General features: G+C 31.9%; 2 protein-coding genes across 6 annotated transcripts; one reads left to right on the top strand and one right to left on the bottom strand.

The window, feature by feature from the left end:
* Positions 1,693 to 5,920, bottom strand: LOC109358827 (bifunctional nuclease 1-like). Of its 4 annotated transcripts, XM_019603287.1 has the most exons (12): positions 5,728 to 5,919; positions 5,679 to 5,689; positions 4,684 to 4,997; positions 4,035 to 4,205; positions 3,863 to 3,912; positions 3,642 to 3,698; positions 3,478 to 3,543; positions 3,302 to 3,376; positions 2,982 to 3,100; positions 2,715 to 2,812; positions 2,137 to 2,190; positions 1,693 to 1,999 (listed from the first exon to the last, which is right to left on the bottom strand). In XM_019603287.1, exons 3-11 carry the CDS (start codon positions 4,979 to 4,981, stop codon positions 2,144 to 2,146), a joined length of 981 nt encoding a protein of 326 aa, XP_019458832.1. In that variant the 5' UTR covers positions 4,982 to 4,997; positions 5,679 to 5,689; positions 5,728 to 5,919; the 3' UTR covers positions 1,693 to 1,999; positions 2,137 to 2,143. The 4 variants fall into 4 exon arrangements, with proteins under 4 accessions (XP_019458832.1, XP_019458833.1, XP_019458831.1 ...); XM_019603288.1 differs by having other exon boundaries at positions 1,693 to 2,044; positions 2,108 to 2,190; positions 5,679 to 5,920; XM_019603286.1 differs by having other exon boundaries at positions 5,679 to 5,919.
* Positions 12,657 to 15,420, top strand: LOC109358956 (mitogen-activated protein kinase homolog NTF3-like). 2 transcript variants are annotated; one of them, XM_019603468.1, is made up of 4 exons: positions 12,657 to 12,926; positions 13,051 to 13,080; positions 13,726 to 14,152; positions 14,449 to 15,420. In XM_019603468.1, the coding sequence occupies exons 3-4, from the start codon at positions 13,730 to 13,732 to the stop codon at positions 15,142 to 15,144; spliced, it is 1,119 nt and encodes a 372-aa protein (XP_019459013.1). In that variant the 5' UTR covers positions 12,657 to 12,926; positions 13,051 to 13,080; positions 13,726 to 13,729; the 3' UTR covers positions 15,145 to 15,420. The 2 variants fall into 2 exon arrangements, with proteins under 2 accessions (XP_019459013.1, XP_019459012.1); XM_019603467.1 differs by lacking the exon at positions 13,051 to 13,080.

Below are 16,777 nucleotides of genomic sequence, written 5' to 3'. Positions count from 1 at the left end.
AAAGTAGTTAAATCATTATAAATGAGCAGGTAACATGCTTAACTCATGAATTACTTCCACCATGATTGGTTTTTCATTAGGAAGCATATGAGTGCATATCATAGTTGGTCTTTCATCTGAGTATGAAGCAACAACACTTTCAAAGCTTATAATGATATGCATCCATGTGCTTCCTGATCAAAGACCAATCATGGTGGAAGTAATCCATGAGTTGAACATGTTTTTAGCTCATTTATAATGATTTAACTATTTTCTTTGTGTGTCAAGACACGTTGGAACATCTCCTTATTATTGAGTTTCGTGTCGTTGTTGTTGTTCCATGAGCATACACAATATTTATATTAGCGATTAGTAACAAATTTATAAATTTAAATGCATTTGTTTTCACTTTATTGTGGACAACTTCGATTTTTTGGATGAAGACTTGCTAATAAATTAATGAGTTCATTTGGGTCCCTCTTGTTTTATGTGAGTACAAATTTAATTCCTAATAAATTTAAATTACCAATTCAGTCCCTAGCTTTAAAAAGTGACCCATGTTAGTTTCTCATTTAACCTACAGCTCTTGATGTTAATAGAATCACTGACATTACACGTTAACTGCACATGTGACTACATCACGTTATAAAGTTTTGCCAATTCAACAAAAAGACATAAGTTCAAACTATTTTTTAATTAAGATACAAAACAATGTCATTTTGTGTCATCTTCTTCCCTCCTTATTGGCTCCAAAAAGCAATCCCGTTTTACTCCATTAATATTTTAGTAAATATCATATTAGTCCCTACTTGTAAATGAAATTTTGTTAAGAATCAAGAGCGAAAATAGGTTATGAATTTCATTCATTGAGAAAATATTGAATTTAATGAATGAATGATTACTAACCAAGTAACAAAAGCTTGACTATTTTAAATTTTTTTGAATCATAAACCATCGCCATGACCACTACCAACATCCCTAAATAGACCAAAGATTCCATTATTTTCATCATTTTCCTCGATATCAAATTTGAAAACTTGGGTTGAATAAATTTGATTTAGGGTTCAAAATTTCGTTTACCAATAAAGACTAATATGATACTTCCTAAAGTTTCGAGAAACTAAAATAAGTGTTTTTCGGAACCGGTGAGAAGGGAAGAAGATATCTTAATTTAAAAAATTGAAATGACGTCATTTCATTAAGTTGGTAAACCTTTTCAATGTAGAATTGCAACATGAATAGTTAAGTTAATATGTCACGTCAGTGACTCTGTTAATGTTAGAAATACATATTAATGGAAGAACCAAGGTGAGCCACAATTTTAAAAATTGGAGACCAAAATAATAATTTAAATTTATTAGAGAATACACTATGTTGATGTTCATGGAAAACATGAGAACCAAATGAGTGATGAAAATTTATAAACATATTTTAGTCAATTTATTTTGAAATTTAAATCATTGATTATGTGCATTTATTTGAGTGATGAATCAATTTGTATAAGGGAGTGATCACTCATCAAAACAAAAAGATCAAAGGACTGAAAGGAGTGACTTATGACACTGGATTCTTGCAAACGACAACCTTGTATGTAGCTGATATTATGATTATCTTATTTATTCTGACTCCAGCGTCAATCAACAAACTAAACATTTAAATGTTTTTCCCCTACAAGCTACCAAGGCTACCTTAGGAAGAAAAAAAACTTGCAACTAAGAAACTGAATTGCAGCATTTTATCCAACCATAACAAACCCTTAAATAAAACATATAAACACAACCATCAGCGACAATGCAGAGTCTCATGCATAAACCACATTACATATTAACAGCTACTGAGGATTGAAATTCGAGACCAGTATCAGAAAGGAAGAGTGAAGTTCCACATGATGATGCATTAGTCTTAATGTTTAGAATTATACACAAATATTCACAGATAATTTGAGCACAGTTATATGCTGTACCATATCCCATTGACATTTTAATATTGGATCTTATGTACAAATCGAACCGTTCAGGATCTGCAACAAAATAAAAGTTGTCCACATGGTTCAAAGTTGTGTAGAGAATAAAAAGGATGCTGGAAGAGACAGTTGTATGTTGGAGGAAATTGTCAGAGTATACGGTGTCAAGTGTTCATGTTAAATAAGCTTCATACCTGTTATTCACATTTTTCCACCCCGAAGTCGATTAAGTTTGTCCCTCCACAAAGCTACAGTTGGATCAGAATAAACATGAGATATGAAATTAGTAGCAATAGATAAGGACAATGTACTGTAGCCCATAAGAAAAAACCACTTATCCAGAAAACAGGTTTCCTAGATCATGTTAAGGAAGACACATATATGAAAATAAGAATAAATGGGATCTATAAATCCCCAGTGAGATCATGTTCCGATGACGACACTTTAAGTTACCTCATCTATCACAGATTTCAAACATAATGCCAACAAATTTCGTTTGATTAGAAGTCATGATAATACCAAATGCTTACAGATTAAATAAACTGTGATGAAAGAGGAAAATTAACAAGTTATTTTGACTAACAAGTAATAACAGTAACAGTACCAAACTAGTTCTGTAGTCTGGAGACATATTGACTTGTGATTCACAGCCACTATCATCAATCATATATGATAGTCAAAGCACATTTTCATGCATCATACATTAAACTGCAAAAGCTACAAAACATTACACAATCAACAGATTAAGGAAATACTAAGAAAAAATAACTACCAGCATCTTGATAGCGCTCTTCAACAACAGCTTTCAACATGTTGTGCAAAAGATTGAACTCGACAGTTTCAGTACAGGGCTGATCACTTGGCCTGCAATTATGTCAGTTTTAGTTAATATTGTCTTTTACAGTGAAAAACATACTAACAATGACGCAGATTCAAAGATTTTGTTATTCTATTTTAAATAAAAGAATGCTGAGAACAGAATTAGACATACTAAAGACAAGCCATATTGCCTTATAAGGTATATTCTTCACAAACATACCGGTCCATTTCAGTAAATAATCGTCCATCCAAACTAGGGAGCTGCGTTGAGAGTTTTCCTGTTTCAATTACTCTCATTCCATCACTGTATGCCAAGCACTTGTTGACTTGTATTGGCACCTACAACATTGGTAGCATAGTTGAACTTCAGATAAATAAAATTTACTTTTAACTAATATAACCTTAAGATTTGGCATTTGGCCAAAACATCCCAACAGTGCATCCAAGGATATTAAAACCCAAAAATGAACAACCACCATGCAAAGCAATAGGAGAATGGAGGTGATGATGTAATCATATGCACAACTTCACAAAGGTTACCTTGCATCTTACTGCAATATTGATAGCATCTGATGGTCGAAGGTCAAAGCTCACACATTTTGCTTCATTTCCAACCTAACCAAGTAATTATACGTCAATTGGAAGAAATGCTGTGGTATTGTTGCATATCTTTTAGGGGGAGGGAGGGGACAAGAGAAAGAGTACAAAGTAAATGCCTTAGTCAGATACAACTGAGCAAAATATGCTTCGTGAACTCTTGTAGTAACTCTGACAAGTCTGACCTGCAGGATACATCAGTTGATTATTAATAATAACATCGTAGAAGATCACAATACAACCAGGATTGGGAGTAAGAGCATAAATATAAAAAGAATCATACTTCATAACCCATCTTGTCAACCATATCCTGCACTACTTGATATAATGTAGGTCTAGCCTGATACAACAACCAAATAGTTAGTATTTAGCATATTGCACTAAATCAGAATCTTTTTGGGTCCACTATTTGACTAATTATACATCTTGGAAGAACAATTAAAAGAAGTCTTTAGATACATGTGAGAGTAATATAGTGGAATTCAACCAGCAAAGAAGACATACAATTGGAACATTGTTTAATGCAGCCATTAGCAAGACACTTGGCATCTCCGCTGCAAATAAAGACATTCCATAAATTTACAAAGGTAAGGATATATTATTATCAACATCAATTCTAAAATCCACACATGACACTTATATGATAAACTACATATAAAGAGTGACAGAGACATACAAACAATTATGGGGAGAAGTAGACCAGTCTCATCTTCCATCTTCAATACAATAGCAGGATGTGGTGCATAATCTGGAAGATGCCCTCCCTGAGGATTGTTATGGATGCATCGTAAGTGTCTTCCATCCCTCATATTGATTATGAAACCATCCGCTCCACTTTTCACATCAACTATTCAACAAAATCACAGAACAAGTCTATTTCATAAGAGCCATATGGGGAGGAGACACTGTTTGCCAAAGCTTCTTGCACAAAGCAATATACACAGTCAATTATCCCAAGTCATCCATTTCGTAAACACGTATATATAAGTATCACAAACAGGGTATATAAAAAATGATCTATGTGTGGGTGTGCTATATAAAAACTAGAAACAAAGCACTACATGGTAATATCAATATAGGAAAGTGTTTTAGACAGAATGTTTGTCAGAATGATGTGGTGTGCTTGTTAACTCTTGGATGGGTGAGTGACCCCTACCACTTTATTCCATAAAAAAACACCCTTGTGTTTTATCAAAATTGTAGCTGTTTTTTCGCTAGTTGCGCAGCATTACTCTCTTGGCATATTGATCACACCAACTTATAAACAAGCAGAAAATTCAATAAGCAATTTTTTATAATCAAGTTATAGTAGCAGCCAAACATACCAGCTTCAATCACACTAGAGTTAACATAATCTTCATTATTTTCATTAAAATTCTCTGCCGTGCTTCCATTTCCATTTGAGGGTGAGTTGAAAATGCACTGCACTGTCTTGCACTTTCGCATATTTGCATGGCAAGAAGGCGAACTCGGCTTAGCCTTGCCGCCACAGGGTTCCTTGATTCCCCAAAACTCACTTCTAATAAACCTTACGTTCATTGGTCCAATCATAGAAAGGCTGCAGAAACTTGCCAGTTTAGCATGGACAGAAGGGCACACAGCTAGTCCTTGCAGAGAACCCATACTGAATTCTTAAAACCTATACCAAAACAAAATAAACATTGCCTTCATTTGGATTGAACTGAATAATTTATAATGGAAAATAGCTCTGCAAAATTCATTCATTACAAATAGTAATAGAACTTATTTTTTGTTTTAACTTATGAGCCCTTAGCATACAAAAGCTGCAAGATCGCAGTCGATGCTATCTTACATTTGCATTACCAAATATGACATATACTTTCTCGTTAGTTAACCAGTTTTTTATTTTGTATAACTAATAGTATCCTTCCTCACATAAATTAAATTTTTGATCTTGTACAATACGAGAGACTGAGAGTCTCGGGACTTTATCCAACTAGACCAAAGTATACTTAACCAGTTTTAGTAATGCATAACACGCGATTTTATTTCTTGTATGAAACTCTCAATATCCACTAATCCAAGTTGTATTTAATGGACAAAGGTCTTTTAACACTATTTTTTTCCATTCACATGGCTCTCGAAAGTCGAAATCGAGACCTTACCCCACTTGAATCAACAAATTGTTGGTTTTATAATAAATGATTAAGTGATCCATAAAATTAATCTATTTTTATTATTATAATCTAACTTTTTAAAGTTATACGCATTAGTATGTATATTAAAAATAAATAAAAGATTCAACAAATTAAGATTACCAAAATCCGAAATTGAATTAATTTAAAGATGAAAATCACACCTGGAAGAGATAACACTGAGCTGATCGAGTCACCGATCACCAAAAAAGATATATGAACTCGTTAGTTTCAGGAAGTTGAGTTGTGATTGATATTGAAGGAACTTGGGAATTCAATTCAAAGGAAACAGAATCAGTTGAGAGAATTTAAATTTTCGTGATTTTTGGTAAATAATTAAGACCATGTGAAGAATTGAAAGGAAAGATGAAAAGAGAGGTGGAAGAGAAAAACAGAGAAGAGGATAATAAAGAGAAATGAGAGATGAGAAAGAAGATAAGAGATTGATTGAACATTGAAAAAGAGAGGAAGAGGTATAGTTTATAGTAAACGTGAGTTGCATGACATAGAGTACAAGGTGAATTCACTTTTATGCCCTCAACACTGTTCCTCACTTCGTACGCAATATATGAAAATAAAAGCTGAAAGTTGAATTTCACATCATTATTTAATTGTTTAGTTTTGGTTAGATTGACTTTGTAAATGAATCTTATTAATTTGGAGCACCAAAGAAAATTTCATAAAATTGTGATTAAATAAAAAATACATAAAATATCAATATTCAAGTAGAAGAAATTTGTTCTAGCTTAAAAATGTAGAGTGATTAGTAAATTTTAATTAAAATGAGTTACTACTAAGCTACTCCACCAAAGTTTGGTTCTGTTTGCGTTGTCTTTGGGTGAACCCTGACATTAAACATGCAATCTCACATCTCTTCTGTTATTTATACAGTAATTGTGGTATCTTATATAATAAATGTTAAAATACAATGACCAATTAAGAGTAAGATACTAAGATGTCAACGTCCATATATCATATATGACAAAAACCTTTCCCTTGTAATCACTCTTGAAATCAAAATCATTGGTAATTAACCAATTGGGTTACTTTTTTTTCTATTAACATGATATATTGATGTGTAAAATCTTACTTTGGACATAAGAATAAAAGTTGAGGAGTTTATGAATTACTTATATGTTTCAGTTCAAAATGGGTTGTCTCACTAATGAGTGATTCTTGAATCTTCTCATACCCGCTAACAAGAAATATTAGAGTCGTGGACAAGTTTAACAAGAGATATTAGAGTCGATAGTTTGACTAAGATATAGTGGACTAATGAGGAGTAGACTAGTAAGTGTGTGATACCCACACTTAATGCAAATATTGTTGAGTATATTTCAATTTTCATATTGGATATTAGGAGACGAGTTGAAGAATTTATAAGTGATAAAGCACATGAAACTATTGTCTTAAAATTTTTATTTAAAATATAACATATTGATAATGAGTGGCTCTTCAATCTTTTCATACCTCAATAACAAAAGGATTCTCCAATGACTGGAAGCTCATTCCTCATGAACAATTCTAACATCCGTAAAGTTAAAGGGCTTCTAAAATTTTTATTCCTTCTTTTATCTACGTTTTAAGTCTAGGGGACATTTTGGAATTATTTTAAATTGTGGAATACATCATTTATTATTTGATACATCTGTGGTACTATGATTAACCATTGCAACCACATCATAACTCATTTATATTATCATAACAAATCACAATAATATAGTTACATTAGGCTCATTTAATTTCAAAAAATTCACACTATAACAACTACAATTTGCATTGTAACAATTATAATAACTATAATCATGACCTAGCCACAATTTAAAATACTGATTTCTCATATCCCTTGTCTTCTGTGGTATGCCTTAATAAGGGATATGTTTTGCTTTGAATACATTTTGGACCAGTTGCCAAAGAGGACTTTTACTATAATTAACAATTTAACCATTTATAAAACTAACATAGTAATATCAATATATTATTAATGTAATATATATTTACTATATCATCTATTATTCATTTGAATTATTTTATGAAAGAGTCAATAATTAAATATGAATAATACAATAATAACATATAAAACTTATATTAGTATACATACATTTTTTTTCTTTTAAGCATATCTAAAAACATGAGGACCACGTGGACCCTATTTGATTTTGTTGACACTCGTAGGAAAGTTTGGAAAGACATCATATCCTAAAACCATGTATATATTTATCCTAATTTTTAATGCTCCATGGAAGTCTTCCCTCTTACAACATCAATTTACTCATTTTATTACCATCAATGCGTGCTCCCACATCACATGAATCGAGGGGATTTGTATTCCCCAAACAAACTAGCTCTTAAAACACACAATATAGAAATTTTATAGAAGACGGCAAGCAAACTTCACCCACAAAACTGATTGCAAAGTGCCTATCATCTATTTTGTTGTTCATAGCCTCCCACTGTCACGAAAAGAGTGATATGGTGAATTAATGTATATTACTGAATACTAATAAATAAGTGAAGTCAACAAAAAGAAAAAGTGTTATCATCATGTTAATATTGATAGATTTCATCACTTTAAAGGGAGAATAATGTAACAAGTCTCATATTTGATGGTATAACAAACACAATTCAATATTAAGTCGGGAGCATATCTCATGTCCCATAAATGTGTGTCATTTTGACAAATATATTTAAATTAATTTTATTTTAATAAATATGTTTTTTTTACCACACGAACAGTAACATATTAAGTGATACATTTTTAGGACATAAAATATCTACTCTATTAAATTATGATATTCTCCATCTAATAAATTAGTTTTTTGAGTTTCACTATTATGATATACTTCAAACCTCACATATAATTACACGAATACTTTGCCATGACACTTGGTAATCGTCCCACAACATTATTATTCGTGTTATAAATGAAAATTTTGGTCCCAAAATTCAGTAACTAATTACGACATACACCACCTATTTGCAAACAAAGAATGAAGTAATTTCTCTAGAATTTCGCAACAAAAAATCAATTGCAAAGTCAATCACAGAAAAGAATGCAAATTTAAAAGATAGAGAAACTTAAAGCTGATATAATATAAAAGCAATAAATTAAAGAGAAAAAAATATATGCATTAACTGTGTATGAGTTTTGTGTATGAGTTTTATATATTGTTATTACATTATCTACTATTAATATTTAATTATTGTTGATTTTTTTTTAAAAATAATTTAAATAAATGATCGATAATGAATCGTATGTATATAAATCTTTAACTCAAAAGTAAAAGGAACATGTATTGATAATAACATGAACCTTGCTTCTTATATACGAATGAAAATCTTCTGTACTATTATTCTATATGCACTCCATTCATCACTAATAAAAAATTATAACGTCCCTATAAATTCTGATAGGTATTATTTTTTAGAAATTATATTTTTCTCAACAAATTGACCGTTTTTCATTCGTGGTAATAATAATAATAAATATATAAGATTTTTGTTTCTACTTATGCGCTATAACATGAACAGTGCAATTTCAGCAACTCCAATTCTATTATTCTGGTCTAAGCGGCGAACCTGATATACACCGATAATCCACATCAATGCGGTAACCAACTAATTACATGAGCTTTGAGGTGTTTTCAGAAGTTGGAGATAATTGTGGCATATGTTATTAAACTTTAAAGGGTTTATAATTTGATGTATAAAATTAGAATTGCGATTTAGAAATTAAATTCGCCAAAATTGGAACCTTTTCCGTTTTCTATATATGGATGTGCAAAGAATTGAGAGAGGGGCCTGACGCAAATACTGAAGTAAATATACTTCAAAAAACTGCAGGCAAATAAGAACCTATCACATTGAAAAAAGTTGCACCAAGTTTAGCTACAAGGTTTCATGTATATGGAACAACCCATAACTTATATGTAATGCATTTTACTACTATATAATCTTTTCATTTTGGTTTCAATGTCATCGCTAAACATGTGATGACAAGACACGTCAAAGTTTCTATACACGGCTAAAATGTATAAAAATAACTTGTCTCATGTTATTAAAATTGTATTATATTGACCAATTCGGTCAAAAAAATTGACAAATTAGACGTCATGCATTTGTACCGGTTAAAATCAGTAAAAATTGATCGATTTTGACGGAAATCATGAACTAACCGAAATTGTGCGAAGTGGGTGGGTCATTGAATTTTATTTTTAAATAACTCCACACTGTGATTTCAAGCTCGAGTGGATATCTGATGTCCCACTTGATGTACCATTACTTGTGATTGGTCAGAAAAATAATTAATTATTAAAATTTTAATTTAAATATATTTTTTCAACCAATCACAAGTAGTGGCACATGGAGTGACACTCTTTGTGGGACAGCAGATGTGCTCTCGCTATATTCATGATGGTTAGAACAATGTAGGTGTTGAGAGATCCCATATATTTTGGGACATTATAGATAAGGTTTCCATGGAGGTGCTCTGATCTTCTATTCAAATCAAAGCAACAATGGGATGGTAGCGGGTGACATCGATCTCAGATTGTGGTGATAGCGAATTCAATAATGTTATGAAGGATGGTGGAGAGAGATCAGACTATAATTAGTGGTGACCATACTATTATTGTGAACCTCTTTTGTATTTTCCAGATTTTTCACAATCCTTCTCTATAGATTAAGTGTGGTAACCTACAAACTTCGTTGAAAGAAAAAACTATTCACACTCCATTTCAAGCTACCTCAAAAATTTCTCTCTATGGGAGGTTTATGGATTTTTTTTCCTATATAGAGAAAAATATTGACTAAACTCAATTTAATATAAGAGAGGAAATTCACTTACTATAAGAGTAAATTTTTTAAATTTACTTTTCTTCCTACGCATCAATTTTAGGGAAATGTAATGATTTGAAATAATGAGTAGATTTAAACCATTAGATGTCCCTAGAATTGATGACTAGGATATGAAATAAGTTTAAAAAATTTACTCTTAGAATAAGTGAATCGTCACTCTTAGTGAGAGAGGATTCACTTACTCAAAGAGTAAGTTTTTTAAATTTACTATCAATCCTACCCATCAATTTTAGGGAAATTCAATCATTTGAATTAATGAGTAGATCTAAATCATTAGATGTCCCTAGAATTAATGTCTAAGATGTGGAGTAACTTTAAAAAACTTACTATTGAGTAAGTGGATCCTCATTCTTAATGGGAGGAGATTCACTTACTCCTCATCATACCCATCAATTTTAGAGAAATCCAATCGTTTGAATTAGTGAGCAGATCTAAACTATTAGATGTTTCTAGAATTGATTGTTAGGATGAGAAGTAAGTTTAAATTTTTTACTATTGAAGTAAATGGATACTCACTTTTTATGTGCTTTACTCGATAAGTGAAGATAAAAAATGCATCGAAATTCCCTTTTTCAGAATCCCGAGTGGTTCTTTTTAAATGGATACTCACTTTTTATGTGCTTTACTCGATAAGTGAAGATAAAAAATGCATCGAAATTCCCTTTTTCAGAATCCCGAGTGGTTCTTTTTATCCATGATTCATAATACAAGTTTTGGGTGGAATCCCGTCAGGTTAGAATTACCCAAAACCCGACACGATTAGGATGGTAATATTGTTTTCAACCTTGCCGAGTTTGGGTTCAATTTCTAAATTTTAGGTTTGAATTGGGTAAACACATATTTAGGCCCATATCTCTGTTTTTCATAAATTTTCGGAGTCTTTTTTTAGAGTGACAAAATTGTATGGTATATAACATAAGCTCCATCCTACAGGGATTGTGTTAGCACAGAGGAAAAGACTCGTCCAAACTAACGTGATTTTTTATACGCTGAGTAATTATGCATATGTATTTATCAAACTATAGATGGGGACACCTTAGTAACAATTTTATCTTACAAGAACATTATCCTTGCATTGATGATTGAGCTGAAGTCATGTGGCACATTAACGATCACTTCACCCTATGAAAATACAATAGATTGCCATAACGTATCAAACAACATTAAAAACAGGAGACAAAATAAAATGAAAAGCAAACGTCTTCGTAAAGCAAAAAGATTTTAACAAAGTAAGGAAATTACCACAAGTAGGACCAAAACGTCATATAGATATTACTAGATCAGAGTTATGTCAAATTTATCTAAGGTTGGCAATTTCACTTGCTCAACCCAACCCCCAAAATGAAATGGGCTAAATGGATTGATCCATGAGCCATTATTTTTTGTTTTAAAAAACACCAAATTATGTTTAAATCACACTTACAAATAAGGTGTTGGTTTAAAAATATAGAATTTAATTAGATATCTAAGATAATCAATACGTTTAGAGTTTGATTTGTATGAACAATATTTGTTAAGAGAGATAATTAAATATTCCAAAAGGGATTAGTTCCTTATCCAAAAAGGTAAAAATATACTATTGATAATAGTTTTTACCATTCAAAAATAAAGTAGTTTTAAAGATATCATTATTACCTTGTTAGATAAGGAACTAGAGTTCGTGATTGTTCATCCCAACTAGTTTTATTAGTTTTTACCTTATCCTTAGCCCAAATAAATAGATATAAAAATGCAATTTAAACAATTGAGTAAATTACATTGACACCCCTGAGTTTTAGTGAAGTCACACAAACTACCCTTACTCTTTTACACCTACACAAACCTCCCCTAATTTTTATATGAGTCAATATCTCTTTATTATTTTTGGTTCGTTACACTATATTATAAGAGCGATTTAAAAAATATTTCTTTAGAATTGTTGATGCATTTTGTAATAAAAAATAATAAAGATACATTGATTTGTATACTATTTGAATTTTTCCTCATAATATACAATGTTTTTTTAACTTAATTATATTTATCACATTTTTTATTTAAAAGATTACACTTATTTCTTATGCAGGAGTGGTCAGTGTAATGAAAGTATAAAAACTTACGGAGGTTTGCGTAGGTGTAGAAAAGTGAGGGGTAGTTTGTGTAATTTCACTAAAACTCAGGGGTGTCAGTGTAATTTACTCTAAACAATTTGTTAAAAATGTAAATAAAAAAAAAAGAGCCAGCGTGGCTGTCTGGTAGTATCAATGGGTAGTTTGAGAGAAAAGATAAGAAGGAAGAAGATACTAATAATATTTTAGATTTTAATATGAATTGAAGAAGCAAACAAACTCCAATGATGCGTGTCTTATGATTGTGACCGCATAACCAATCTTAATCGTTCAGAAAACCTATGCAAACACTGACACAAACCCTTCTCTTCTCTTCTTCGCTTTCAAACAGATCCACCACCACCACCATGATACTCTTCACTTCACTTTTCTTCTCTTTCTAAACACAAACACCAATTTCAACAATTTTATGATTCTATTCCATATCAAATCCGGTTCTTTGGATTAAAGGTAGTTTTTTTGGTCACTTTTGGATTTGGATTAAAGTTGCATTTTTTCATAGTTAACAACTAGTCTTGAGTGGTTTTGATTTTAATTCTGTAATTATAATAATGATACATTGTAATTTTTGCAGATTTCTGTACCTTGTAAACTACCCCTTCAAGTAAACAAATGATTTTTGATTCAAGTGTAAAATTGCACCTTCTAATTAAATTTCATTGCTTAATTTTGTGCTTATTCCTTACTTCTGTGTTTGTGTGAAACAACGTGCTACTGTTTTATTTGGGTATGTTAAAATCCTCATGTTCACAATAGGGTACTATTTAATTATTTATGATATGATCAATTTGTTAAATTTGTAAGTGTAGGATATAGCATCAATCATACTAGTCACTGAATTTTAGAAAATACTCTGGAGTCCATGACTGTGCATTTCTTCTTTCGAGTTAGTCCCTGTTGCTCATTTCAGGGGTTAATTGGAACAAGGGAATCCTCATTTAGTGACTTCAAGAGTAATTTTCATTGTTTGGGGACTACAATGATAAGAAGGTCGAGAGTTCGAGTCTCATTCACTACTAACATACTAATGTATGCCCGTCAAAAAGGAAGAAAAAAAACTACTGTGATCAACCCTGTATCTTTGAGGACTAATTTGACTACTTCCTCTTAATGCTGCCATTTTTTTTGCTTTACATATAAGCACCAAAGCATGATGGAGTCATAAAGACTTAGTCTTATTAACAGTGTATGTGTTTCTGATAATTATGCTATATAAGATATGAATGGTTAAATTGTTTCTACTTTGCAGGGAAATGGCAACTCCTATTGAGCCTCCAAATGGAATCCGAAATGAAGGAAAGCATTACTACTCCATGTGGCAAAGCCTGTTTGAGATTGATACAAAGTATGTGCCCATCAAGCCTATAGGTCGAGGGGCATATGGTATTGTTTGTTCTTCTGTGAACAGAGAAACCAATGAAAAGGTTGCAATCAAAAAAATACAAAATGCCTTTCAAAATCGCATTGATGCACTTAGGACTTTGCGTGAACTGAAACTTCTTAGGCACCTTCAGCATGTTAATGTGATTGCTTTAAAAGATATCATGATGCCAGTTCATAGAAAAAGTTTCAAGGATGTATATCTGGTGTATGAACTCATGGACACCGATCTGCATCAGATTATTAAGTCTTCTCAAGCACTATCTAATGACCACTGCCAATATTTCCTCTTTCAGGTATGAATCACTAGTCCATAGTAACTGAACATTCTTATGTTGGCTTCAAATAGGTCTGTTTTTGCAATCAAATGTCAACTTGTGGAACTTATTGGTAAATCATGTGTGATAGTCTATCGAGTTTCTAAGTCCCAACTCGAAATTGCATGATCTTATCCTTACTTAATGGCATACTCTCATCATTTTAAATGAGATTATGTATTGTATTTTGTGAAAATTATAAATAAATTGTAATATTTTTTGTTGATTTGCCGTTCATTGCATTGCATTTACATATTCGAAGTTCTTGGGTGTAGTTACTCCGGGGCTTGAAGTATCTTCACTCAGCTAACATCCTCCATCGTGACCTGAAGCCTGGGAATCTTCTAATTAATGCAAACTGTGACCTAAAAATATGCGATTTTGGGTTGGCACGCACTCATGCCAGCAAGAACCAGTTCATGACTGAGTATGTTGTCACACGGTGGTATAGGGCACCTGAGCTCCTTCTCTGCTGTGATAACTACGGGACATCTATTGATGTATGGTCTGTAGGATGCATCTTTGCGGAACTTCTGGGACGGAAACCTATTTTCCCTGGCTCAGAGTGTCTCAACCAACTAAAACTGATTATCAACATCCTTGGTAGCCAGAGGGAGGAGGATCTCGAATTTATCGATAATCCAAAGGCAAAGAGGTACATCAAATCACTTCCATACTCTCCTGGAATCCCATTTCCCCTACTTTACCCTAATGCACATTCGTTGGCCATTGATCTACTGGTAAAAATGCTAGTATTTGATCCATCAAAGAGGATTAGTGTCACTGAGGCACTTCAACACCCTTACATGGCCCCTCTGTATGATCCTAATTCAGACCCTCCAGCCATCATTCCAATTGATCTTGACATAGACGAGGATCTTGGGGAAGAAACGATACGGGAGATGATGTGGAGGGAAATGCTTCATTACCATCCTGAATCTGCTGTGATCAATGCTGAGCTTTGCTCGTAATATTATTTTCTTTATCTGTGGTTATGTTTTTTTGGCTTTCTCATCAGTGAGCTCAATGTGTGTTCTGTTTACTCTGTTGAGAACAGAGAAAAATAGCAAAATATGATAATCCTGTAAAGTCATTCCATATTAGGAGATTGATTTTGTCTTGAGCTCTTTATCTTGGTAACCTCGTTTTTGTACATAACAGTGTTGTGTGTTTCAGAAACTATTTTGTAAATTAGATATATTGTTTATAAATAATATATTATCTCTTGTAGTGCTAACTTCTTTTGATGTCATGTATGTTGAAGATGTGAATGTTCTGTATCCCTAAATTATATGCTTTTTTAGGTAAGGGGTTATATATCTTCACAGGCATAGTTGTGAGATCCTGAAGCAATGAAGCCATTATTAAAATGGATAACTAAAAAGGAAATTGAATTCATAAAATGAATGAATGAGAAAATAAGATATTTCCTTTCTGTAGATGAGATTAATATTAGTAAAGAAGTTATATTGAATATTTAGCTATTAACTAAATTCATGGATAGAATCCAAGATATATGCTAGTTCGTGGACCAAACAAATCATTCAACTTTTAACTCAAGTTTTGCATGTACATGAAGCTATTAACTAATCAACTCGTACACTGCTAACACAAACTGGTTCAATTCAATGCTAGTTCTACACAATTCCATCAACAAAGATCGTACAATTAACTCAATCAATGTATGACATACCACTTCGAAGATGCCAACAGAGGTGATATGCTTAAGTTTTATATCTAAATTTTCAAGCTAGCTGGTTAGATGTGCAAGTAGTATATATTATTTTCTTATATTTTTGTTTCATGCTTCTATCTTAGAGAAAAGAAACTAATTACCCGTTGGCATAGAGTAAATGTTTTGATTTTATTTCTTCTTAGAAAAAAACTTTAGCTGTTACAGGTGTTGATCACTTTTGAATTATGAGTATAAGAATTATGCTATGGACTAGAGAGGGAGAAGTGTAAACATGTCTTCATTTATGATTATTAAACTCACCTTACATTTTGACCACAAACGTTATATGTATCTCAACTTTCTTAGTCAACTTTGTGTACTTCTCTTCGAAATGTATATTTACCACATGAATACGAGGGAATTAATGAAGACTGCTGACTACATATACGTGTGATATTTACATGATCATATATATATTATTACATAATTGGAGCCCTGAAAATGATGGCAACGTTTTATGCTACTAATCACTAATTAGTCAATAAACAACAAAAGCGGAAGGTGGCTTGACTAGTTGTGTTTCTTTTGTCAGTTTCTTGAATGATCGTTTCTTTTTTAAATAAAAATATATGTATGCTCATGACTTTTTCTATATATCTTTCCCTTTGATTAACATGTTTAGAGGAAGTTATGATTTTGGGAAGCTTGTCCTTGTTTGAGAGTTAGATGAAGGAGATAAGAAGATTTTGGAAAGTTTCTCAAGCTCTCTAAAATCATTATATCTATTTTCATAGTTCTCACATTATCTCACTCTTCTCTTGTATTTTATACGACCAAACAATAGAGATGTTTGTCTTCATTTCTCTCTCCTTCTAGCTATTTGATTCTCTCATTCAATTTTGCTAGTAACTTCCTATAATATCCTAAAA

The sequence above is a fragment of the Lupinus angustifolius genome, chromosome LG10, assembly GCF_001865875.1.
Source record: "Lupinus angustifolius cultivar Tanjil chromosome LG10, LupAngTanjil_v1.0, whole genome shotgun sequence".
Classification (NCBI taxonomy): domain Eukaryota; kingdom Viridiplantae; phylum Streptophyta; class Magnoliopsida; order Fabales; family Fabaceae; genus Lupinus; species Lupinus angustifolius.
This window is presented reverse-complemented; position numbering and strand designations above follow the sequence as displayed.